The sequence below is a fragment of the Microtus oregoni genome, unplaced genomic scaffold, assembly GCF_018167655.1.
Source record: "Microtus oregoni isolate MIOR12 unplaced genomic scaffold, Mior012 000022F_ref0000154, whole genome shotgun sequence".
Classification (NCBI taxonomy): Eukaryota; Metazoa; Chordata; class Mammalia; order Rodentia; family Cricetidae; genus Microtus; species Microtus oregoni.
Genome location: NW_024543081.1, coordinates 21,153,856 through 21,174,159, shown reverse-complemented (window position 1 = coordinate 21,174,159; position 20,304 = coordinate 21,153,856). Strand labels below are relative to the sequence as shown.

General features: G+C 42.8%; 1 protein-coding gene across 1 annotated transcript in view; it reads right to left on the bottom strand.

Annotated features, from left to right (window-relative positions):
- The window catches only part of Fam135b (family with sequence similarity 135 member B), a 279,296-nt gene that overhangs the window by 42,321 nt on the left and 216,671 nt on the right, over positions 1-20,304 (bottom strand). Inside the window, exons 8-11 of the mRNA XM_041671944.1 lie at positions 18,548-18,701; positions 15,804-15,853; positions 6,069-6,224; positions 5,248-5,321 (exon numbers count right to left, since the gene is read on the bottom strand). Coding sequence (XP_041527878.1) covers positions 5,248-5,321; positions 6,069-6,224; positions 15,804-15,853; positions 18,548-18,701 — 434 coding nt within the window. The remainder of the gene's footprint in view (positions 1-5,247; positions 5,322-6,068; positions 6,225-15,803; positions 15,854-18,547; positions 18,702-20,304) is intronic.

The window sequence follows — 20,304 nt, the reverse complement described above, 5'->3', positions numbered from 1 at the left end:
AAATTGAGGTGATATCTCAGCTTCCCTATTATAGAGGTGGCACAGCACTGTGAATCTCCACAACATGCTCTTTTCCACAGTCATGTATTCCCCCTTCTTGTGTGAAGGCATTATTGGGATATGGGACAAACATAGAAGACAGCTAGCTACAAGCAGCCTTGCCATAAGCCGAGGCTAAATCTCATCTTAGTTTTGCAAATTACTCTCTATGGCTGTCCAGTCATCTTCATGGTAAACACACATTCTCATACCCATATACACATATACACTGAGAAACATAAATAAACACATGTCCCCCAAGTCACACATTATATCTTGTCCTGTGCTATCCAGACCATCTCACTTATAAAGATCTGTCCCAAATCCATCTATTGATTCCACAGCCTACTGAAAGGTGATGAAGATTCATCTATGACATGAAATCCTCTTCCAGGCCAGACTATGATGAATCTTGAGAGATGGTATCACCTATGCCTCTGCATACTGACACTCCATCATCAATGGAATCAAATCGAAGACCCGAATCTTAATCCACACACCCATGAACAACAACAACAAAAAAGCTAAAATTATACAATGGAACAAAGAAAGCATCTTTGACAAATGGTACTGGCATAACTAGATTCAGCATGTAGAATAATGAAAATAGACCCATATCTATCTCCATACCCAAAACTCAAGTCCAAACAGATTAAAGACTTCAATATAAATCTGACTACACTGAACCTGATAGAAGAGAAAGTGGGAAGCAGCCTTCAATGCATGAACACAGGAGACCACTTCCTAAATATAATCCCAGTAGCACATACACTGATAGCAGTAATAAATAAATGGGACCTCCTGAAACTGAGAGGCTTCTGTAAAGCAAAGGACACAGTCGATAAGACAAGAAGACAGCCTACTAAATGGGAAAAGATCTTCACCAACCCCACATCAGACAAAAGACTGATCTCCAAAATATATAAAGAACTCAAGAAATTAGACATCAAAACTCCAAATAACCCAATTAAGAAATGGGGTACTGAACTAAACAGAGAACTCTCAACAGAAGAATCTCAAATCTCCAAAAGACACTTAAGGAAGTGTTCAACATCCTTAGCTGATGGAGGAAGATCATTGGCTAATAAAGAAACTGCCTTGGCCCATTTTATTGGTTAGAACATAGGTGGGTGGAGTAAACAGAACAGAATGCTGGGAGGAAGAGGAAGTGAGCTCAGACTCGACAGCTCTGCTCTCTGGAGCAGAGGCCATGCTCCCCTCTCCCAGGCACACGCGATGAAGCTCCGACCCAGGATGGACGTAGGCTAGAATCTTCCTGGTAAGCACACCTTGGGATGCTACACATATTATTAGAAATGGGCTAGTCCAGGTGCGAGAGTTAGCCAAGAAGAGGCTAGATATAATGGGCCAAGCAGTGTTTAAATGAATACAGTTTGTATGTTGTTATTTTGGGTAAAGCTAGCCAGTGGCGGGAGCTGGGTGGCAGAATGCAACCCGCAGCTCCCTACTACACTTAGCCATCAGAGAAATGCAAATCAAAACAATTCTGAGATACCATCTTTCACCTGGTGGGTGGAATAGGGAGAGTGGATGAGGAAGAGGAGGAGAGAGGTGAAGGAATGAGAACAACTTGAGGGAACAGGACAGTCGTGATGGATGAAGGACAGAGATGAGAGCAAGGAAAGAGATATCCTGATTGAGGGAGCCAATATGGGGTTAGCAAGAAACCTGGCTCTAGAGAAATTCCCAGGAATCCACAAGGATGACCCCAGCCAAGACCCTAAGCAATAGAGGAGAGGGTACCTAGACTGGCCTTGCCTTGTAGACAGACTGATGAATATCTTGAATATCATCATAGACCCTTCATCCAGCAACTGATGGAAACAGAGGCAGAGACCCACATCAGAGCACTGGGCTAAGCTTCCAAAGTCCAGCTGAAAAGTGGGAAGAATGAGAATATGAGCAAGAGTTCAAGACCATGATGGGTTCACCCACAGAAATAGTCTACCTGAGGTAACAGGAGTTCACCAACACTAACTGGACTAAGAAGGAACAAGCATAGGATCAAACTAGTCCCTCTGAATGTGGGTGACAGTTGCGTGACTGAGGAAGACAGCAGGGCCACTGGCAGTGGCACCAGGTTTTATCCCTATTCCTTGCACTGGCTTTCTGGGAACCTAGTCTCTTTGGTTGATACCTTGCTCAGCCTAGATATAGTAGGGAGGCCTTGGACCTTCCACAAATCAATGAGCCTTACCCTCTCTGAGGAGTGGATATGGGGGTGAGGTGGGAGGGAAAGTGAAGTGAATGGGAGAAGGGGGGAGTGGAAACTTGGATTGGTTTGTACAATGAAAACAGTTTGTTTTCTTTTTCGAAAAAATAAATAAATGAGATTTCCATTAAAAAAAAACACTAGCCATACCCCTTTCTCATTTTATGCTTTTATTTTTCTTGTTTATATATTTATTCTTGTGACTACCTGAATGACTTAATTTATAAGCTACCTATCTGTCAGCATGGGAAACCTACAAGGCATCATTCTTTACCTCATCTATTGTCCACAAGACAATTAATGTTCACTCATCAATCACCACCTACATTTCCATCACCATTTACATTGGAGGATCTGTAGTTTGCATTCTGTGAACCATGTGTGGATGTTTGCACTTTCTCCTTTCATCTTTTGCTTTTGACCATTTTGTGATGAAGGAAACCGTAACTGGAGGTTTTCTTTCCCACCCACCAGTTACCAAATAACCACTCTAAGGCTTAATATTCATTACAAACTGTTTGGCTGATGGCTCAGGGTTATTTCTAACTAGCTTTTACATCTTAAATTAAACCATTTCTATTAATCTATGTTCTGACATATGGTGTGTTACCTCACATCTTGCTTCCCCGGCAGCTGCTGGTGTCTCCCTGATTTCATCCTTTTTCTCCCTGTTTCTTTGCTTGGATTTCCCTCCTGGCTCTATTCTGCCTGGCTGTTGTCCAAATCAGATTCTTTATTAACTAATGGTAATACAACATATTCACAGTATACTGAAGGACATCCCATATCAGGAAACTAAGAGCTGTACATCAATTTTCTTTCTTGATGCTGAAATAAAAGCAACTTAAGGGGAAAGGGATTTATTTGGATCACACATCCAGATTATAATCCATCATTGCAAAAAGTCCCAGGAGATGAAAGCAGCTGGACCATCAAAGTCAAGATCAAGGCATAACAGATGCATCCTGCACTCAGTTTGCTTTCTCTACTCTTATATAATCCAAGATGCCCTGCCCAGTAAATGGTGTCACTTACAGTAGGCATGTCTTTCCACTTCCACCATGTTGCTCAAGACAATCCCCATAGACATTTCCTTAGGCCAACCTAATCTGGACCATCTGATTTTAGTTTTCCCTTCCCAAGTAATGCTAAATTTGGTAAAATTGACAAAAATGAACCATTAAAACTAGCTCTAATTAAGATTAAATTGACAACAGAAGAAAACTCACACATTGCACATCACTAGACACCTTGTGTTATGAACACTCTGCATAGGTGTCTAGAGGCAGGCATTCCAACCAAACTCTGCATGGAGAGTGTGATGGTTAATTTTCATTGTCAACTAAATCGGATTTAGAAACACCTAGGAGACACACCTCTGGGCATGTCTGTGAGTATTTTTCCAAAGTGTAAACTGAGGAGGAGAGATCAACTTTGAATGTGGTACCATCAATAGGGTGGGGTCCCAGGCAGAATACTATGGGTATAAAGAGGAAGTAACCTGAGGACATTTCTTGATCTGCTTTACTTAGATGCCCTGTGATCAGCCATGACTTCCTGCCATGATGACCCTTCAAATTGTGGGCCACCCTTCTTTAAGTAGATGTTCTTTAGTATTTTAATCAAGTGATGAGAAAATTAATAAATATAGAGAGCAATGACTTCTGTGATTTTCACTTCCACATGTTTATACTCACTGAAAAAAAAAGTTCACACAACATAACACAAACACCAAGGGTTTCCTTTTGAGAAGAGATGAGGTTTCTTAGGTTTGCTGGGGAATGTGGATGGAGGCCTAACCAAGATCTTTTGGCCACCAATATTTTGTTTTGAATAATCTGTTTAAAAAAATAATGGTAAGGGGAGTCTTGTTTGAGAGACACAGAACATCTACCAGAAGAATCTGGGGGAGACTTACAGGAATGTCTTAGGGTTTTGTTTGTTTGTTTGTTTGTTTGTTTACTTTTCTGTAGTTCTGAGTTTCTGCATTTTGCTCAGGACCCCTCAAAGTTATGTTTAAATTTAACAGATTCATACTGCCAAGGCTAGTTTTAGAATTAGTCAGCCAGTTTTAGCCTAAGGCTGAAATGAACGAATAAATGAATGCATGCATTGATGTGTTTGCTGGAGACTCTAATGGTGTCCAAACAAACTGTTTCCATAGCAGATTCATGTTCCTTTCTGTCCCGCTCACTTTCATCACCTAAGAGCAAACACTAAATGTCACTGGAGTTTGCATACAGAATAAACCCTGTGGAGGAAACAGGACTATATATACAAAGAAGATAGATTTCTGCATCAGTCTTAAGCAACTTGAAAATTCCCCCAGCCTCTTCTGGTAGACGTGCTGTGGTCTCTCAAACGTGATTCCTCTTGCCATTATTTTTTGATCAGATTATACAAAACAAAATGTTGGTGTCCAAAAGATCGTGGTGAGGTCTTTACCCATCATCCTTGAGAACCTGAGAAACCTCATCTCTCATCAGCACTCACACTTTCTTGATACTTTTCAATTCTTTCTGGAAGAAGGCAATCGTAGAAAGGCAACACTCCTTCTGATTAGAGATCTTGGGCTTAGTTATTATGGTAAATATATGTTTTAGCTACAGCATCATTGGGCTTTTCTGACATTGCATGTAGCCCTACCACCTGCTTCTATTCATTTTGCAGAGGACTGAGCACAGATGTCTGCAGAGATCTAGGGAGTCTGGATTTTTCTCTATAGAACATAATGGCATTCAACAAAAGAAACCTTTGGCTATCGACCTTCCCTGCCACCTGCAGCTTCTGCATCCCCAGTGTGTATACTTCCTTTGCCTGCACAGGATTGTAGACAGTGTGTGCAGAAGGGAGCAGAGTGTCTGTTTTCACAGCAAGAGATGAAAGGAAAGAGAAGTGGGAACAAAGCAAGAGAGCTGAATGCCTTGGGGTGGCCACTTTAACAGGGTGAAGCGGGTGTGCGATTTATTACTTACAGGTTTTCCTGAAAGGTCAAGACTGCAAGTTTTTGGTGCTCCATATAAAAGAAAGCTTCAGAAAACCTTCGGACCTGAGGGATGACAATGTAAACAGCTTAATTCCTCAAGTGGATGTGACCTCCATTTTCTCAGCTTGAGAGTCTGGAGATTAAGGGTTGTGTTTTAATGGAAAGAAATACAACAGAGGTCTGAAAGAAGAAGCTTTCCACCCTCCACAGCTGCCCACATGTCTTTACAGCTCTTAGCCCAGGCAGTGTGGTGTATCTTTATTAAACTCATCCATGTTCTGCTTTCATTTTTATATTCAAGTTTTATTCTTTCTACTAGAATACTAGATTTTTTTCAAATGGGCATTAGAAATAAATGCACGACATGGAGAATTGCAAAGCCAGCAGCATTTGCTAGGTGCTTTGTGGACTCTGATCCTCAGACACTTATTTCTCTCGCCCAGAGTGAGAAGATCCACATCACTCCATATATGAATACCTATGCATATATAGCCATGATGAGGGCAACACCTTACATTTGAAAGTACTTCTTCCTAAGTATATTGAGACTCTTGCAATAGTTAATTTTATAAGCTCAGCTATCATAAGACATAGATAAGGGAGATGTTTTATGAGTGGCAGAATAGGGCTGGATAGCTAAGTGAGCTTTTGACATCACAATGCTTACTCACAGTTGAGTGGGACCAGTGTTGAAATTGATAAATTGGCACAAAGCCAAGTCATGTTCCTTTCAATGAACCAACTTTTGCAAAACTTCACCTTAACTATAAATGCACGTAGCCACAGAGTTTAAAGAATTTTACAATTTACCCTCAAAGTGTGATGTTCCTGGGTGAGATAAGTGGTCACTTGGGAGTGCAGAGTCACTGTGTCCAGGAATTGGGTCCACAGAGCCATCAGGTGGGAGGCCAACCAGGCAAGATCCTTACTGATCTGCTCAGCTATCTTCTCTGGGTTGTTGAGCATCTGCAGGGGTAAAAGAGTGTCCGTCAAAGACTTAACTCTATTGTTTTGCTCCAGCCCTCCCCCTTGGGACCTTTACCAAATGTTCTTCTTTGCTATCCTTTACCTCGCATGCTGTAACAATGTGGTATTACTCACACTGTTATCTCATACTATATAATGTAGAATTGGGTTATCCTGTCCCTTTGAGTGTGGGAGTTAAGAGAGACAGCAATGAGAAGAATAAACTATTTGGCAGTTCTTGCTTATAGATTAACATTCCAAGCCCATGGTCTCATACAAGGTAGCCTGTAACTATCCCAAGCCTACATCTTCCTTCTTCACGCATGTTTTAAGTACGGGTTATTTCTAAATTTCCAGAAATGTCTTGTTTAGTATATTATGCTCCGTTTATAAATATTTGCCAGCCATTTTTGACTCTTTACCCTAAACTTCCAATCCAATCACTTCAGAACCCAGTTTTCCAAAATATTAGCATCTTAGACTGGGATTTTTTTTCAGCATGCACTAATACACCACAGGGGAATCAGCCATTGTATCCTCCCGTAGACCCACACATCCACAGCATAGAGTCTAGCGCTAGAATCTTCTCTGTATTTCATTAAACTCTGAACTCAGTGTTTTATAATCACAATGGCTCGATTTACTAATACTGATTATTTTGCAGGTAGAGGACCAGACATTTTATACATGCTTCACATTCAATCCATACAATCATCTTGTAGGTAGAGTAGTAAAACCATCCTTTCAAGGAAAGTAAAATAATAGTGATTTATTAGAATGTCCAATTTTCACCCAGCTAGGATTTAACTGACGAACTCTCTAACCACGATACCACATGTTCTATCTCACTAGGTATCTTGAAGTATCTCAGTAGATAAGGTACTCCTTATAATCCCAGAGTACTTAACTAGCCAGGTCACTAAATGCCATCATCTGCTTAACCATCACTTACCACTTCTAAAGGAAGACTCCAGGCTATCTTAACTACAATACAAGTCAGTCAGTTTGGAGAAGACTCTTTTGATGAGAATATGTTGGACAGGTGGCTGGTTTCTAATGGGGAGGACTATATTCTAAAGGAAAAACTTGAATTACCAGAAGGTGAGAAGATCAAATGCTCCTCTGAGGAGCAACAAGAAGCCTGCCCAGGTCTCATCAATCCACAACAATTAATGAGCATCCTCCTTGTCTTGCTAATGTGTCTGGAAAAAGCAGCACCTATGCTGAGTAAGAGAGGATCTCTGTAATGGCAGAGATAGGAATGCATACCAGCAAGGTGGTGCCAGGCTTTCACAAAGCCACACCATTCAAATCCAGTCTCTTTGCCTCCTTTGTCCTGTGCCCCAGTTTCCTTGCTGAAGGAACAAAGCAAACAGCTGTTTCCAGATGCAGTTTTGTGATTGTTATGGGACTGAGGTTTGATTCTGGATGAAAGCAGAGAAGGCAGAAGGAGGTATCTAAGAGTAAGAGAGCAGCAAAGAGATGTTTGCTGGACAGTGAGACTTCTAACACATGGAGATGCTTGCTTTATTATGAAAACCAGCTTTTAGATGCAAGACTCCAGTTAAACACAGCATCTTCTAAGAGGTGCATTCGCCTTTGATGACCATTGACATTGGTGGCTCAGTCCCATACAGCATCATGAAAGGTCAGAGACACAGGTGGAAGGGTTAGGGGAGTTGACCTCACGAACAGGTTACATCGCTGAGAAATTTCTAGACTGGAAAGTGGGGCTTGTGAATTCAAACCAAGCAGCTCATATTTGGATTCTTCTACCAGAATCTTCACTAATGACAGCCAATAAACTGCACCTACATTCAGCACTATTTTGCCCTTGGAAATAATCTCTGCCTTACCCAAGGTTACCATGCCTCTTATCCAATGCAAAATAATTATCCCAGCCATGATGAGCTACCTATAGCAGCATGCATAGATCTGTCTATTTGCAATACCAGACCATTGTTCAGGCAACATCCTCTATTTAAAATGCCTTGTCCTCTCACCTTCTGATTTCCTCCCCCATCCTCTTCATCACTTTGGTATGGTCTGTCATCAACGTGGGAATGACTTGGGGGTCAATTCTATTTTCCCTTACTTCTAATAGCACTATGCTATCCATCTCAGACTCTCTTTTATCTTGACCTCTTCTTGAACAGGTGTCCTTGACCATACAGACCTTCCTCATGATCCCTCTTACAAGTTTGGTTTGCTTTCTTGCCACTGTCTCAATTTGTCTGTATTGGGAGCTTGACCTCTAAGTATCCCTACTTCCAGCACAGTAGTAATGGATAATCTAAGCTCAGCAACCCTCTACTTTAGAAATATATGGATGAGCACCTTGAGAGATGCTCTGTGCCTTTAGCATGTTGCCCTGCCTTGCTTGGCTTCTGATTCTGCTCTCCAAATGTCCCACACCACCACAGTGCCACTGACAGACACAGCATGAACTCTGAGCTCAACTACCAGAGGTGCAAAGGGAAAAAAAGAAAGATATTCACTAAACGAGTCTTTGGGAGAATTGTTTCCTCCCTAGTTGATTATAGAAACATCTTCAGAGAAGGTTACAAAAGTTTCTAATTAAGCCATAGGAGGACTTTTCTGTCATCACTGACACATTGACCTGTGTAATTACACACAAGTGTAGGTGGTTTTCTGTAGCAGGTGGAGGAGAGGCCTTGCCTGCTAACAAGCCAGCAGTCTCAGGCCACTGCTAAATACACACAAAGATAAGTACACCTGGGAATAAACATTCCATTCCCTTATAACTACATGCTTAGCTATAATCATGTACTGTAAAAGGTATGTATTCTAGATGTCACATAAGAACCATGGAAACTTGCTGAAGAGGTGATACATTCTGCCTTCCAGGTGATCAGGCTTCTTCCTGCTTCCTGAATCAACCGGGATCTTTCAGATGCTTCTCCATGTCATCCGCATGCTACAACCACTGGAGGCTAAGGTCTATCCATGTGTCCACAGAGGACTACATCCATGCTAAAATCTCTGAGGTGCAGTCCAGATACTAGAACTTGTCAAATGCTTCATAGATGCGAATTTCATTTGTTAAATGTTTTATTCCCAGTTCGTACCAATGCTTTGAGAAGGGAGTGGGAACAATGGCTTCTGTGGTAGAACGCAGCTGGAGAAAACAGACCACCAGGAGCACTGGGGTTTCGTTTTGTCCCCAGGAGTTGCTGAAACACATGGTGTGTAAGAAGCCTACTGCATCTAATGGACAGATGAAAAGACATGATTACATGGCATTGTCATCCTTGCTAAGCCATCGGATCTTCCTTCTGTGGGTGACCAACACCATAAGAGCTTAAACAAGGTCAATGTCCAGACAGTGTGTATGAGATGTTCTATGATGCACGAAAAAGATGCACAAAGTCTCTGCCACACAGGGGCATGCAGGCACAAGAGATACTCAGAAACACAGCAACCCTGTGCTGCCCCGCTAGCCCCAGCAGCCTCTCTATAATGAGAGTTCATATGTACCTATGAAGAGCTACTGCTGGCCTCCCAAGGGATTGGCTAGACAAGAGAAGAAGAAATAACAACAACCACAGCAGGCATAGAGACCGAAGTCCTAAAGTCACTCTCAACTGAGTCCTTACCTCACCATTTCAAAATGCGGTGAATGATGTGTGTGTGTGTGTGTGTGTGTGTGTGTGTGTGTGTGTGTGGTCATTATGGGGTCCTAACCTAATATATTCTCTGCCTCTTTGAAATGAAGGTAATCTCCTCCATAGCAGGGACTTGAGAACTCCTCTTGCTCACCTGGCCCATCTAGACCAGGGCTTCCTTCAGATAATCGGCCTTCTAAAGGTTGCTTTCTGGTTGGGAGCAAGGTACTTTCAAACTCTCATCAACTGTCAATTTGGTGACATCACCTTGGGCACTAGCCTCTGAATATGCCCGACAGGGACAATCTTGATTCTGTAAATTGAGGTGAAAAGACACCCACCCACTGTGGGCAGCACCATTCCCTGGGCTAGGATCCTGGACTGTACAAAAGGAGACAGACAGTGAGCTCGTAACCACTGTCTATTGCCCTCTGCTTCTGTCGTGACTTCCCACAGTAATAACCAACCTCCTGAAGATGCAGACCAAAGTAAACACTTTCTCCTGAAAGTTGTTCTTGGTGGGATGATTTATTAGAGTAACAGGAAAACAGCCAAGACCTGCCTCTGACAAGAGGTCTGGCTGACACAGTCAAAACAAAACCCAAGTCTCATGTTCTTGCTGTGTCCTTTCTTTGGATATTTCCCAACGGAAAAGGGCAGCTCCAGGAACAACCACCAGATAATTGAGTAATTCCCAAAAGTTCATGGGGGTAAATAGCAGACAGTCTTTTTTATCTTTGAAAAAAAAAATCTTACATTGCTATAATAAAAAACAAACCTAAACTAAAGAGACTTACTTTCCAACGCTGCTCAACAAGTCCAAGGAGACCCTTTAGAGCCTTAGTAAGGGGCAAGCTACCCTGTTTGATTAATTTGTTAAAGGAAGACCCTCTGCATCTCCCTAGCATGGGCCCCAACCCAGATTTCCAGTCTACCATTTATAGCTAGGTTTCATGTTCTCCATGCCGCAGTGAAGCTGGTCACACACACACATGATCATGTGTGACATGTATTCCACACACACACTGCTGCTACTTCTACTTGGAGGAGTACCTTTCCCTCCCAGGTGTCTGACACCCCCTTCCCTGTTCCTTGTTGGCACCTTAACTTCCCAGACAGAGCCAAGACCTCCCCTCCTCCCTGCTCTGCTATCCTTTGCTTCCACTCCCTGACTATTGCTCTGGTCATATGGGCAGAGTCTGACTTATCACAGAGCAAACCAATGTCTCGTTAAACTGTAAATGCTGGGCTGTCTCCTCTTTGATTGTATGTATAGAAGGAATATCTGAGTGGCCAATGACAGTTTCTCACACCAAGTAAAGATGCCTCGGGGGTACTCTCCTGCTAGAGACCTCTGGGTTTTTCAATGCCTAAATTACCTGAAACCATCCAACTCTTCACCACCTGGAGAGAAATACATTCTCTCAAGAAATACAGCCTTGAGAGAAATACATTTGCTGCTGTTCATCATTTGCCAGCAGGTGGCGCTGGTTCATCTCTAACCAAATTCCAGCTCTGATTTGGGAGGGTTTCTGAGTATCCAGCAATGTTTCCACCACTCCGTCTACAGGCCAGTCATCCCATTAAGCACACTGAGGAGCAATAAAGTTCATCCCCTTCCCACTGATACCTTGCACTCCATCGATTCTTAGACTTTCTTACAAAATAAAATTCTCCAATAAAATGTAGTTACAAAGTAAATCCTGTTTCTGCAAAAGAACTACGGAATTCAGTGGGACACACATGCACACAAATACACATACATACACAGGTCATGAAAGGAGAACAGGAACTTGGGAAGAAGAACTTCAGCCAGGGAAGGGGGGGGGACATAGAAGAGGACAGTAGAGGATAAAATGAAAAATACAATTAATTATATGCACATATGCGAGTGTCAGAGAATTGAAAAAGTAGAATCACGACAACCTTCCTACAGTCTGGGACTCTGCGGCAAGGGATGGAGGTAAGCAGTACGTCCCTTGGGAACTGTGTCTGATGAAGTTATTAACAGTTCTGCCCTCCAAACTTCTGACTTAAACCACTACAGTCACCAGAGGTGACAAAATTGTCCAAGACAAACGTCCCAGGGACCGAGGCCATGATGTTCAGTACTACCAAGTAGAGGCTGCCATTGAACCCTGTCCCGTTTGGTAATCTCATCCAAGGGCTGCAATTCCCTCAGAAACGTTAAGGCATCCCCACTTCTTTGTGTCTACTTGTCACTGTGAGTATGTGTGAGCATCTCCTTTCCTATCCCTGGATGCTGTGAGGAGGCTGCTCTGTGAGCCTCACTGCTATAACTGCTGATAAACCCCTAGCCACACTTTTTATCTCAGTTTTTTCGTGGAGAGCACAAGGTGCATTTCAGCCTTCAGTTCCTGGCAAGGGATGCCTTAACCCCCTGGAAACTCCCTAGAGATGGGAGGGTGTGCAGCTTTTATCACGAAATTCTATGTAACAAACTCATGAAGTGGCTTTTGCTGGCCCCTAGCCAGCCACAGGGTAGAGGATGCTTTCAGAAAATCAAATCAAATCAAAACAGACAACTACAGCAACAACAAAAACAGCTCAAGTCTGGGAAGTGAGAACTGTACCCAGATCTCAAGGAAAGAAGTGCTGGGGATTGAGGCCCAGGACCTAATCATGTCTCTTTACTGGAGTCTCCATACATGGAAAAATTAGTACTGTCATTTATATAAAGCAAATTTTCATGAAAAATTGTAAATTTTGGCAGAAATTCAGATTTCTCCAGGCCTAGCTCTATTTGAGATAAAACTCGTCCATAGTTGTATCGTCTTCTAGGGACTGCATTCTGATAACACTCTGGTTTGACTTGCCTAGCCATGTAAGAGTGTGAGACCAAGCTCTGCCAACTCAGTGAAAAAAAGGACCCCTTTGCATTAGGAATAAAAACCCAGTAGACCTCACTGGGTGTGGATATGTACCTGCTGGACATGACCATATACGTCCTTGTTGAAGTGAAATGTTTTGCCTTACTGGAGTAAGGTAACTACACGATCATTTTCTTGGGGCTCTAGATCTGCTTCTAAGAAACCTTCAAAGTTGGAAGGTTAAGAGCTCCCAGACTGCTGAATGTACCTACCTGCCTGAAGTTGGTACAGGTAAACTCAAGAAAGAGAAACTCCACTCTTGGCCTCCTTTTCAGACTTTGACCTATGTATCCTTCATCTAGATGTTAACCAATGCCCTTTTGTAATGTCCTTTGTAAAGTCCTTTATGGTAGCCTGGTAATGATTAAAAAAAAATACTTCCCGAGTTCTCTAAGTCATTAAATGAAATTATCTAAATTGAAAAGTTAGGGTTGCCACATCTATTTGGTAGCTGACTGGTCAAAGAAGGAGAGTCCCAGAAATGGTATCTGAGGAGTGACAAGGTTGTAAGGCTGGCTCTTAACCTGTGGGACCTGCTTCTGACTCTAGGTAGACACGGCTAGAATTAAACTGCATGCATGGTTGGGCATGCAGTTAGCATAAAAGAATCGATGGAGATAAGACAATTCCTCACGCATAGATGTTGGAAGTTCTTCTACATGGGCCCCAAAGGATGTGCCCTCCTCCTATTCCATGACTCCTAGTGACTTGGAGAATTCATCCTGGCACCATGGTTAATGGGGAAGTAAGGCCTCTTGATCATTAGTCTCAGTTCCCTCCCTGGGATTTCAGACAACCTCCCCCTTGCAGAGATCACACTTCTCCCTCTTGTAGCCTTGCACCAAGGATCCTCCCACTTCAGATCTCCATCACTGCCCTAGTGCAAAAGCACAAGGCTTTGCTGTTAATTCTTTCACTTCTTGATTTCAAAGCATCTTAGTTAGAGCCCACTAAGATTTTCCTCCTGAAAAGAATTACTGGCACTACTTGGGATCCTGCCACCACGTACAGCATCTCTGTCCAGATATTATTTCATTCATGGGCTATTCATCAGTGACAGTCCAAGAGTGAATAGACTCCTCCCCTCACCTTGTGCTCCAGGGGAAGGGGTCATCTCTAAGTCCCCAGGGTTGATGCAGGTGCTCAAAAGTCTTGGAAATTTTAAAATGCTGACTGAAATTCATTCAAAATTTACTTGGTCAACAGGTGCCATAGTTCCTAGGGAGACTTTCATGAAGATGCCAAAGAGAGGAGGGAGGGAGTTGACTGTTTGACAACACTGCCTTCCAAAAACCCATACAGCACTAGAAACTACTCAGCAAAGGAGGAAAAGCCAAGCCAGGGCACCGCAGTGATTGTGGCAAAAACAACCCTGACGTTACCATTGCCTGCATCCTCTGTCATCCACCAGGTCCGATGGGCAGAGCTCAAAAACTCTACCTTTATTCTTCTCAACAGTTTTGTTTCTTACATTCTCTTTGGGCTGGAGAGTGAAAGACTCTGCCACATGGTGACTGGTGGTTCTGCCAGTCCCTGATAAAATAGCTCACCTTTGTGAGCTGGTCCCTAATCCCTCCTCCCCAAAAATGTTCTGCTGATTAAAAGAGGAAGTTTCATGTAGTGTACATTAAACAGTAGCTGATAACCGGCAGGCATGTGCCTGCTTTAAGCTATAAGAAAGAGATCCAAAATCAGATGCATTTTTTTCTTTGCCTTTGTCTGTGGTGTTTATGTGTTTGCACATGTATAGTTAGGTGAATGTGTGTGTTTATGCTTTTGGATACCCAAATATCACAGTGGGTATCTTTCTCAGTGTCTCTCACCTTATTTCTTAAGACGGGGTCTCTTGCTGAACACTGAGTGTTCTGACTAGTTTAGCTGGTCTGCTTGCCCCTGGGATGCTGTATTACAGGCAGCCACCAAGTCTGGCTCCCCTATTCTTTCATATGAGTCTGGAGATCTGCAGTGTGGTCTTCCTGCTTGGCCAGCAAGCACCTTATGCTCTGAGCCGTCTCCTCAGCCCCTGTTTCTGCTTCATACGTAAGAAAACCAAAATTGATAAAGACTGAAACAACTTGTCAACACTGTGGCACAAAGGTCTGTTTTGGGACCAACTCCCAGCACTGAATAGCTCTGTCACTCACCAGGTCAGAGGAATATTAAATTCCTCTCCTTTGGAAAGGACGGTGGTCCTAGCCTACATTAGTGAAGTATGGCTGTCCCACTCTACAGAGTGGTCCGGGGAAACTCAGTCACAGCAGGTGACTCAAGAGAAGCACATGCATTCTGCACCCACTCTCCAAGGGCACAACTTTTGTTTGCCTTACAAAGTTGGAACCAAGTCCCCAACATGAAATTACTATTTTTTTTTTCCTATTGCAAGTTTGTCAAGTCATTTTCCTTTAGCCAGCTTAAGCCTAAGCACCAAGACTAAAATAGTCTTCCTTTTGAAACCCAGGGAAACCCTGAAGACATCCTCTTGATTCCCAGGTTGTAGGTTAGTGTTCACTGCTTGAGTGATAACAGAAGTCACGGTGGTAAACAGTAAGGTAACACGCTCATCACTAGCTTTGCTCCAGACAGTGCCCTGACCTATGTTTTTAGGGACCCGGAGATAGCTTTGTCTTGCTTAAATGGGTTGAAGCCATTAATCCTTTCAATGAGCATGCACAGTGTTGGATGCATGACCTGTTGGCATCTGCAGACTCCACCTGCATACAGTGCTAAGGCCGCCATTTTTGAACCTGCTGCCCGTGAACAACTGCAAAGTCTCTTGCACGTCTTCAAAGCACGATTAGTTTTCTTCCCTGCCAATCTTACTTCCCAGCATGGCCTCAGACACCCCCTTCGTTTACACCACAGAAGCCCTTCAGGCCTTTCCTCAGGGAGGTAGAGTTGAGGTCAGACCCACCCCCACATTTCAGTACCTGTGAAATCACTTTTTCTCATTGGGAAAAATTGTGGCTTCAGTGACCGGCATGCTGTGTGGCAGACAGGACTAGCTTGGTCCGGTCCTATAAGCACTTCCATAAGTTCGGGCGCAGGGTCAGCACAGTAATTACCTGTAACTCTGAGCACAGCTGAGAAAGGGTCTCTTCAACAGCAAGGGCCTCTAGGAAGGAAGAACAAAGACCACACAATTAAACAGACCCCATTTAAATGCTGCACTTTCTAACTAAAGGAAAAGGCCTACATTTCATGTTCTACATGGTGAAGTCAGAGAGAAACATAGGCAACTCCAGAGGACTCTGCTAATCAGAATTTGAAGAGAATCAACCTCATTTGACACCGTGGATTGAATGCAAGAGGAAACCGACTGCGGACTACCGAGTGGAATTATAATTATAATAGACCCCTAAGAGTGCCTACTACTTTGCGTGCCCTAAATTAGTCTACATTTATTTATGCTTTTCCAAATGCATACACACACATGTTCATGCACACCATACCCACCTACCTACCCACAGAGAGAGAGAGACAGAGACAGAGACAGAGAAAGACAGAAAGAGAAGACAGAAAGAGAGAAGCTCTCACAAACATATATTTTGCAACAGAGAATATGGGTCTGTGTCTCCATCATGCATCTGAAAAGTCAGACGCCCAAGGAAGAGGAGTGACATATCTGAGTGGACTCCAGGCTCCAGGGACCATGAGACTAATGAGCACAATAACCATCCAAGCCACCCACAGTGCGGCCCACAATGCAACAGCTTGTCAGCCTGTACAAATGGCCTCCAGCTATTTGTGATTTAATGGTCAGGGTTTTGACAGGGTTTGAACTCTCTCTTAGCTCCTCAATGCCAAAGTGCTGTCACTTGCGTGTCGCTGTACTGTCTAGGGCAACTTGAGTAACCCCTTCGCACCTCTGTGTCCTGTTGACCTTCCTACCTGACTGATGACCTCAGATCCATGCATGGCCCACCAGTACAATAGACTTTATTTCTCTTGAACAAGACAACAGTCTAAGTATCCAGCACAACACCCCATGTGCAGAAGATGCTCAACAAAAATATGTTGAAAAACATTTGAGAGAATAAATCACTCTGGTTCTTTTAGGTAACAGAAATTTCTATTGCTAACTGCTACTGAAGAAAATCGAGTTTCTTTTGAGGCTCATAAGGAGCTCTGATTCTGCACTGTCCTTTTGCTTTGTTTTTGTGGAACTGGTGGCCCAACGTAAGGATTAACATATGCAAAGCAAGTCCTCTACTGAAGAGTCACAGCCCGAGTCTCCTGTGTCTGTCTGTACAGCCTGCACAAGACTGCCTTCTGAAAGCATCCCCGTCAGAGGATGCTTGATTCAAAGCCCTTGGCACTGGCTTGACCAGACATCGTGGCTGATGAAACTAGGTAACAAGAGTCTCTGAAATCCAATGCAAGCACTACAAATACTCCTTTGCTTTGTAGACTAGAGAGAGAGTCTAAGGAATCTAAGGGGGAACCGAGCTATCACCAACTCCATAGTCTGATGATAAAGAGAAACTTGCAAATATATCGTTGTCATGCAGCCTGCTCATAAAACACAGGCCACAGACACAAATGATATGGTTCTCACAGAAGTTGGTATCCAGCGGGACAGACAATGAAGGAAGCACCACTGGGAGTCTGACATTGAAATATGCATTATCCTTGAATCCTAGGGTCTGCATTGAGCCTCTGATCCAAAGGATTTGGGGCAGAACCATAGTACATAGTGTGCTATAAAGGAGGGTGAGGACTGAAGCACCCTACTCCGGGCAGTCAATGCAGGATCTCAGGGCTTCTGTCATGGCTACATATTACTGTGCTTTATGGCTTTCAGTAGTCTTTTTACATCCCATGTTTGACTTCTCCTATTACCTATCGAGAGGTAATTAGGCTCACTAATCTCCACTATGTTCAGTTTGGGAAAAAAATCTACTTTTTCACCATAACCAAATAGGGTATGTAACAGCAGGCTTCTAAAACCCTACAGAGGATACACCATGAGATAGTTAGATACACACAAATATAATAGATATGAATGGCTATATGTGTTAATATATATGTATGCACAATTATTTTCTACAGATATAGTGCTATTCTGTAAGGCTGTTATAGCAGTTTATAAGTTGTAATTCTATAATTGCATCCTAATTATAAAAATCTTTAACCTCACATATCATTCTAGAAAATGTGTATGTGTGTGTGTTTGCATGCATATTTGTGTGTGTGTGCACGCACGTGCACACACGTACACACTAACCAGTGATAGTTGATCATCTGAAACAAACTGAAGGACTCAAAAGGCTTTCCCTTCCCCTTGCCCTTCTTTCCCCTTCCCCTTGGCTTGATTAAACAGTCACTTCATATCATGAAGATGAGCTCCCACCAATGAGGTGAGACTCAGTCACCACCTATTTTAGGGATGATAGACAGGAGCTGTGGTGGCTCTGGTATATTTCTAGCCCAGTGTTGGTTCTGACACATCCTTTTTCCAAAAAGAATTGCCTTTATGAGATGCTTTGGCTTTGTTCATCTGTCCCTTTGTATAATACCCAGATTATTGCTAATAAAACAAATTATTGGACAGGGTTGTTATGGGTGTTCAAGAAATATCCGATGCATAAAGGTGTGTGTGGGTGTCTTGGGGCACTCATATGTTTTCTCGCTGCCTTGTCCTTGCAAAGCGTCTCTCTTAATACAGTGAGGGAGAGCCCAGAAATGCTTATATGACCAATCCCGTTTTCACCAGGACCTCTGCAAAAGCATACCACCTTTTCTCTATCCACACTCCAACACAGAAAGTCAGCTCTGGACCTGAGACTTTCTGGTCCTACTCCCTTACCCAGCTCCATGGTGGGCAGCTCAGGAATGTCTCTCATGATGACCAGGAAATAGAGTCGGAGGCCCTGATAGGCATGAAGCAGCAGCAGACAGAGGTCCCGGTGCCTCTTGTGTGCATGCTGTATGCAGTTCTCTGAGGGGACGTAGAAGCTTCCCTGAAGAGACAGGAGAAACAGAGCTGAGGAATCGATACTCACCCTGGCTTCACAGAGCTCCTCTCCTCCACTCACCATTCAGGGACTTTTGGAGGCTTCATGACAGCAGGTCTGGTTCTTAGACACTATGACGACTTCACAAAGAAAGCTGACTGAGTCCTAATCTCTTTTGTATCCATGCCAAGTAGGAAAGCCACAGGCATGCCATGCCTCTGCATCATCATGTTCACATTAATATAATCATAGTTATAATATTAAATACAGTGGTAGAAGATGATGATTAAGAAGCAGCTGAGGCTGACAAGGCCCACATCAAGGTTTGTGATTCCTGACTGTTGCCCTCTTAGAAGTCACTGTCTTGACTCCCAGAGGATGCACTGCAGAAGGGGCTGGGGGACAGAAGAAGAGAAATCCTTTGTGTGTGCAGCGAGGAGGATGAGGAAGACTGTTAGAACAGATGGGTGAGCAGCAGTCTGCGCTACAAAGGGAGAATAAAACTTACATAAATTCACAATTTATTTACAATTTTAAAATTGTAAATGTGAAGTCGGGTCCTCAGAGCTGATGTGCTCAGTGAGAGCTCTGAGTCTGAGCAGTTTCAAAGGCTCTGCACAGTGGAATCTTTAAGGATTTAGAATTGGTAGAGAGCTATCTTGATTTGTGCAACAACAAGGAACTGCCTAAGTCCACAGTCAGTTCAGTGTAGAGGAAAAGTAGAAACAAGACAGTTTTGTTTATCTTTAATGACACAATATGTCTCTCTTTCTAACCTAAGAGAAAGATATTCCACAGGGTAGAGTAGATACAGAGATGAAATTGGAAATTACGGAGATAATATAGACAATTCCAAGAATAGTAAGTTCTTTTCTAAAAACTTAAATTGTAAAAGGTTGACAAAAAGCACTTCAAGTAATTTGAGTGATATTTTACAAAGAGTATTAAGAATGCCATATAGACAATGAAATGCATTGTATAAAACTATAATAGAAATGAAGAATCAAACAGAATGATGTCTTAGTTACTCAGTGCAGACTGGCTCAGTCTATGGGGTGACAATGAGATAAAGAGAGGGTGAAAGTGACGAGACTGGCTCAGGATGAGGGGTCCCTCCCCAAGAGTCGATATTCTGCCCTAAGTCATGTCTGTTTTAAAACCTCAGGTGAACCCTTGTTCTTACTGTACTGGTTTAACTCTGGTATATACTTGTGAAAAGTTACCTCTCATCATGGAAAGAGCTGACAGAAAGCTAAGTAGATGAATATTAACATTAACTCCACAGAAAAAAAAAATGTGTTCCAGTCATTGCTTGCCAAGAATAAATGTTACATGTTCTTAATTACAGTTCTTAAATGTTAATAGGATATCAATATAATAAAATATAGTTAAGCTCTGAGGATCACTTGTTTGTTTTTGTTCGTTACCTCTCATAATATATTCCGATTGAACACAAAGTAGCCGGTATAGCTGTAGAAAGACCAGCAGAGCTTGTGTACACCAGGGAGTATGTTAGCTTTTGCAGACTTACAGAGCATAGGAAATTCTGTCTAATGAACCCCAAAGACAACTCCATTGTGTTGATCTCATTTGATATCTGACAAGTTTT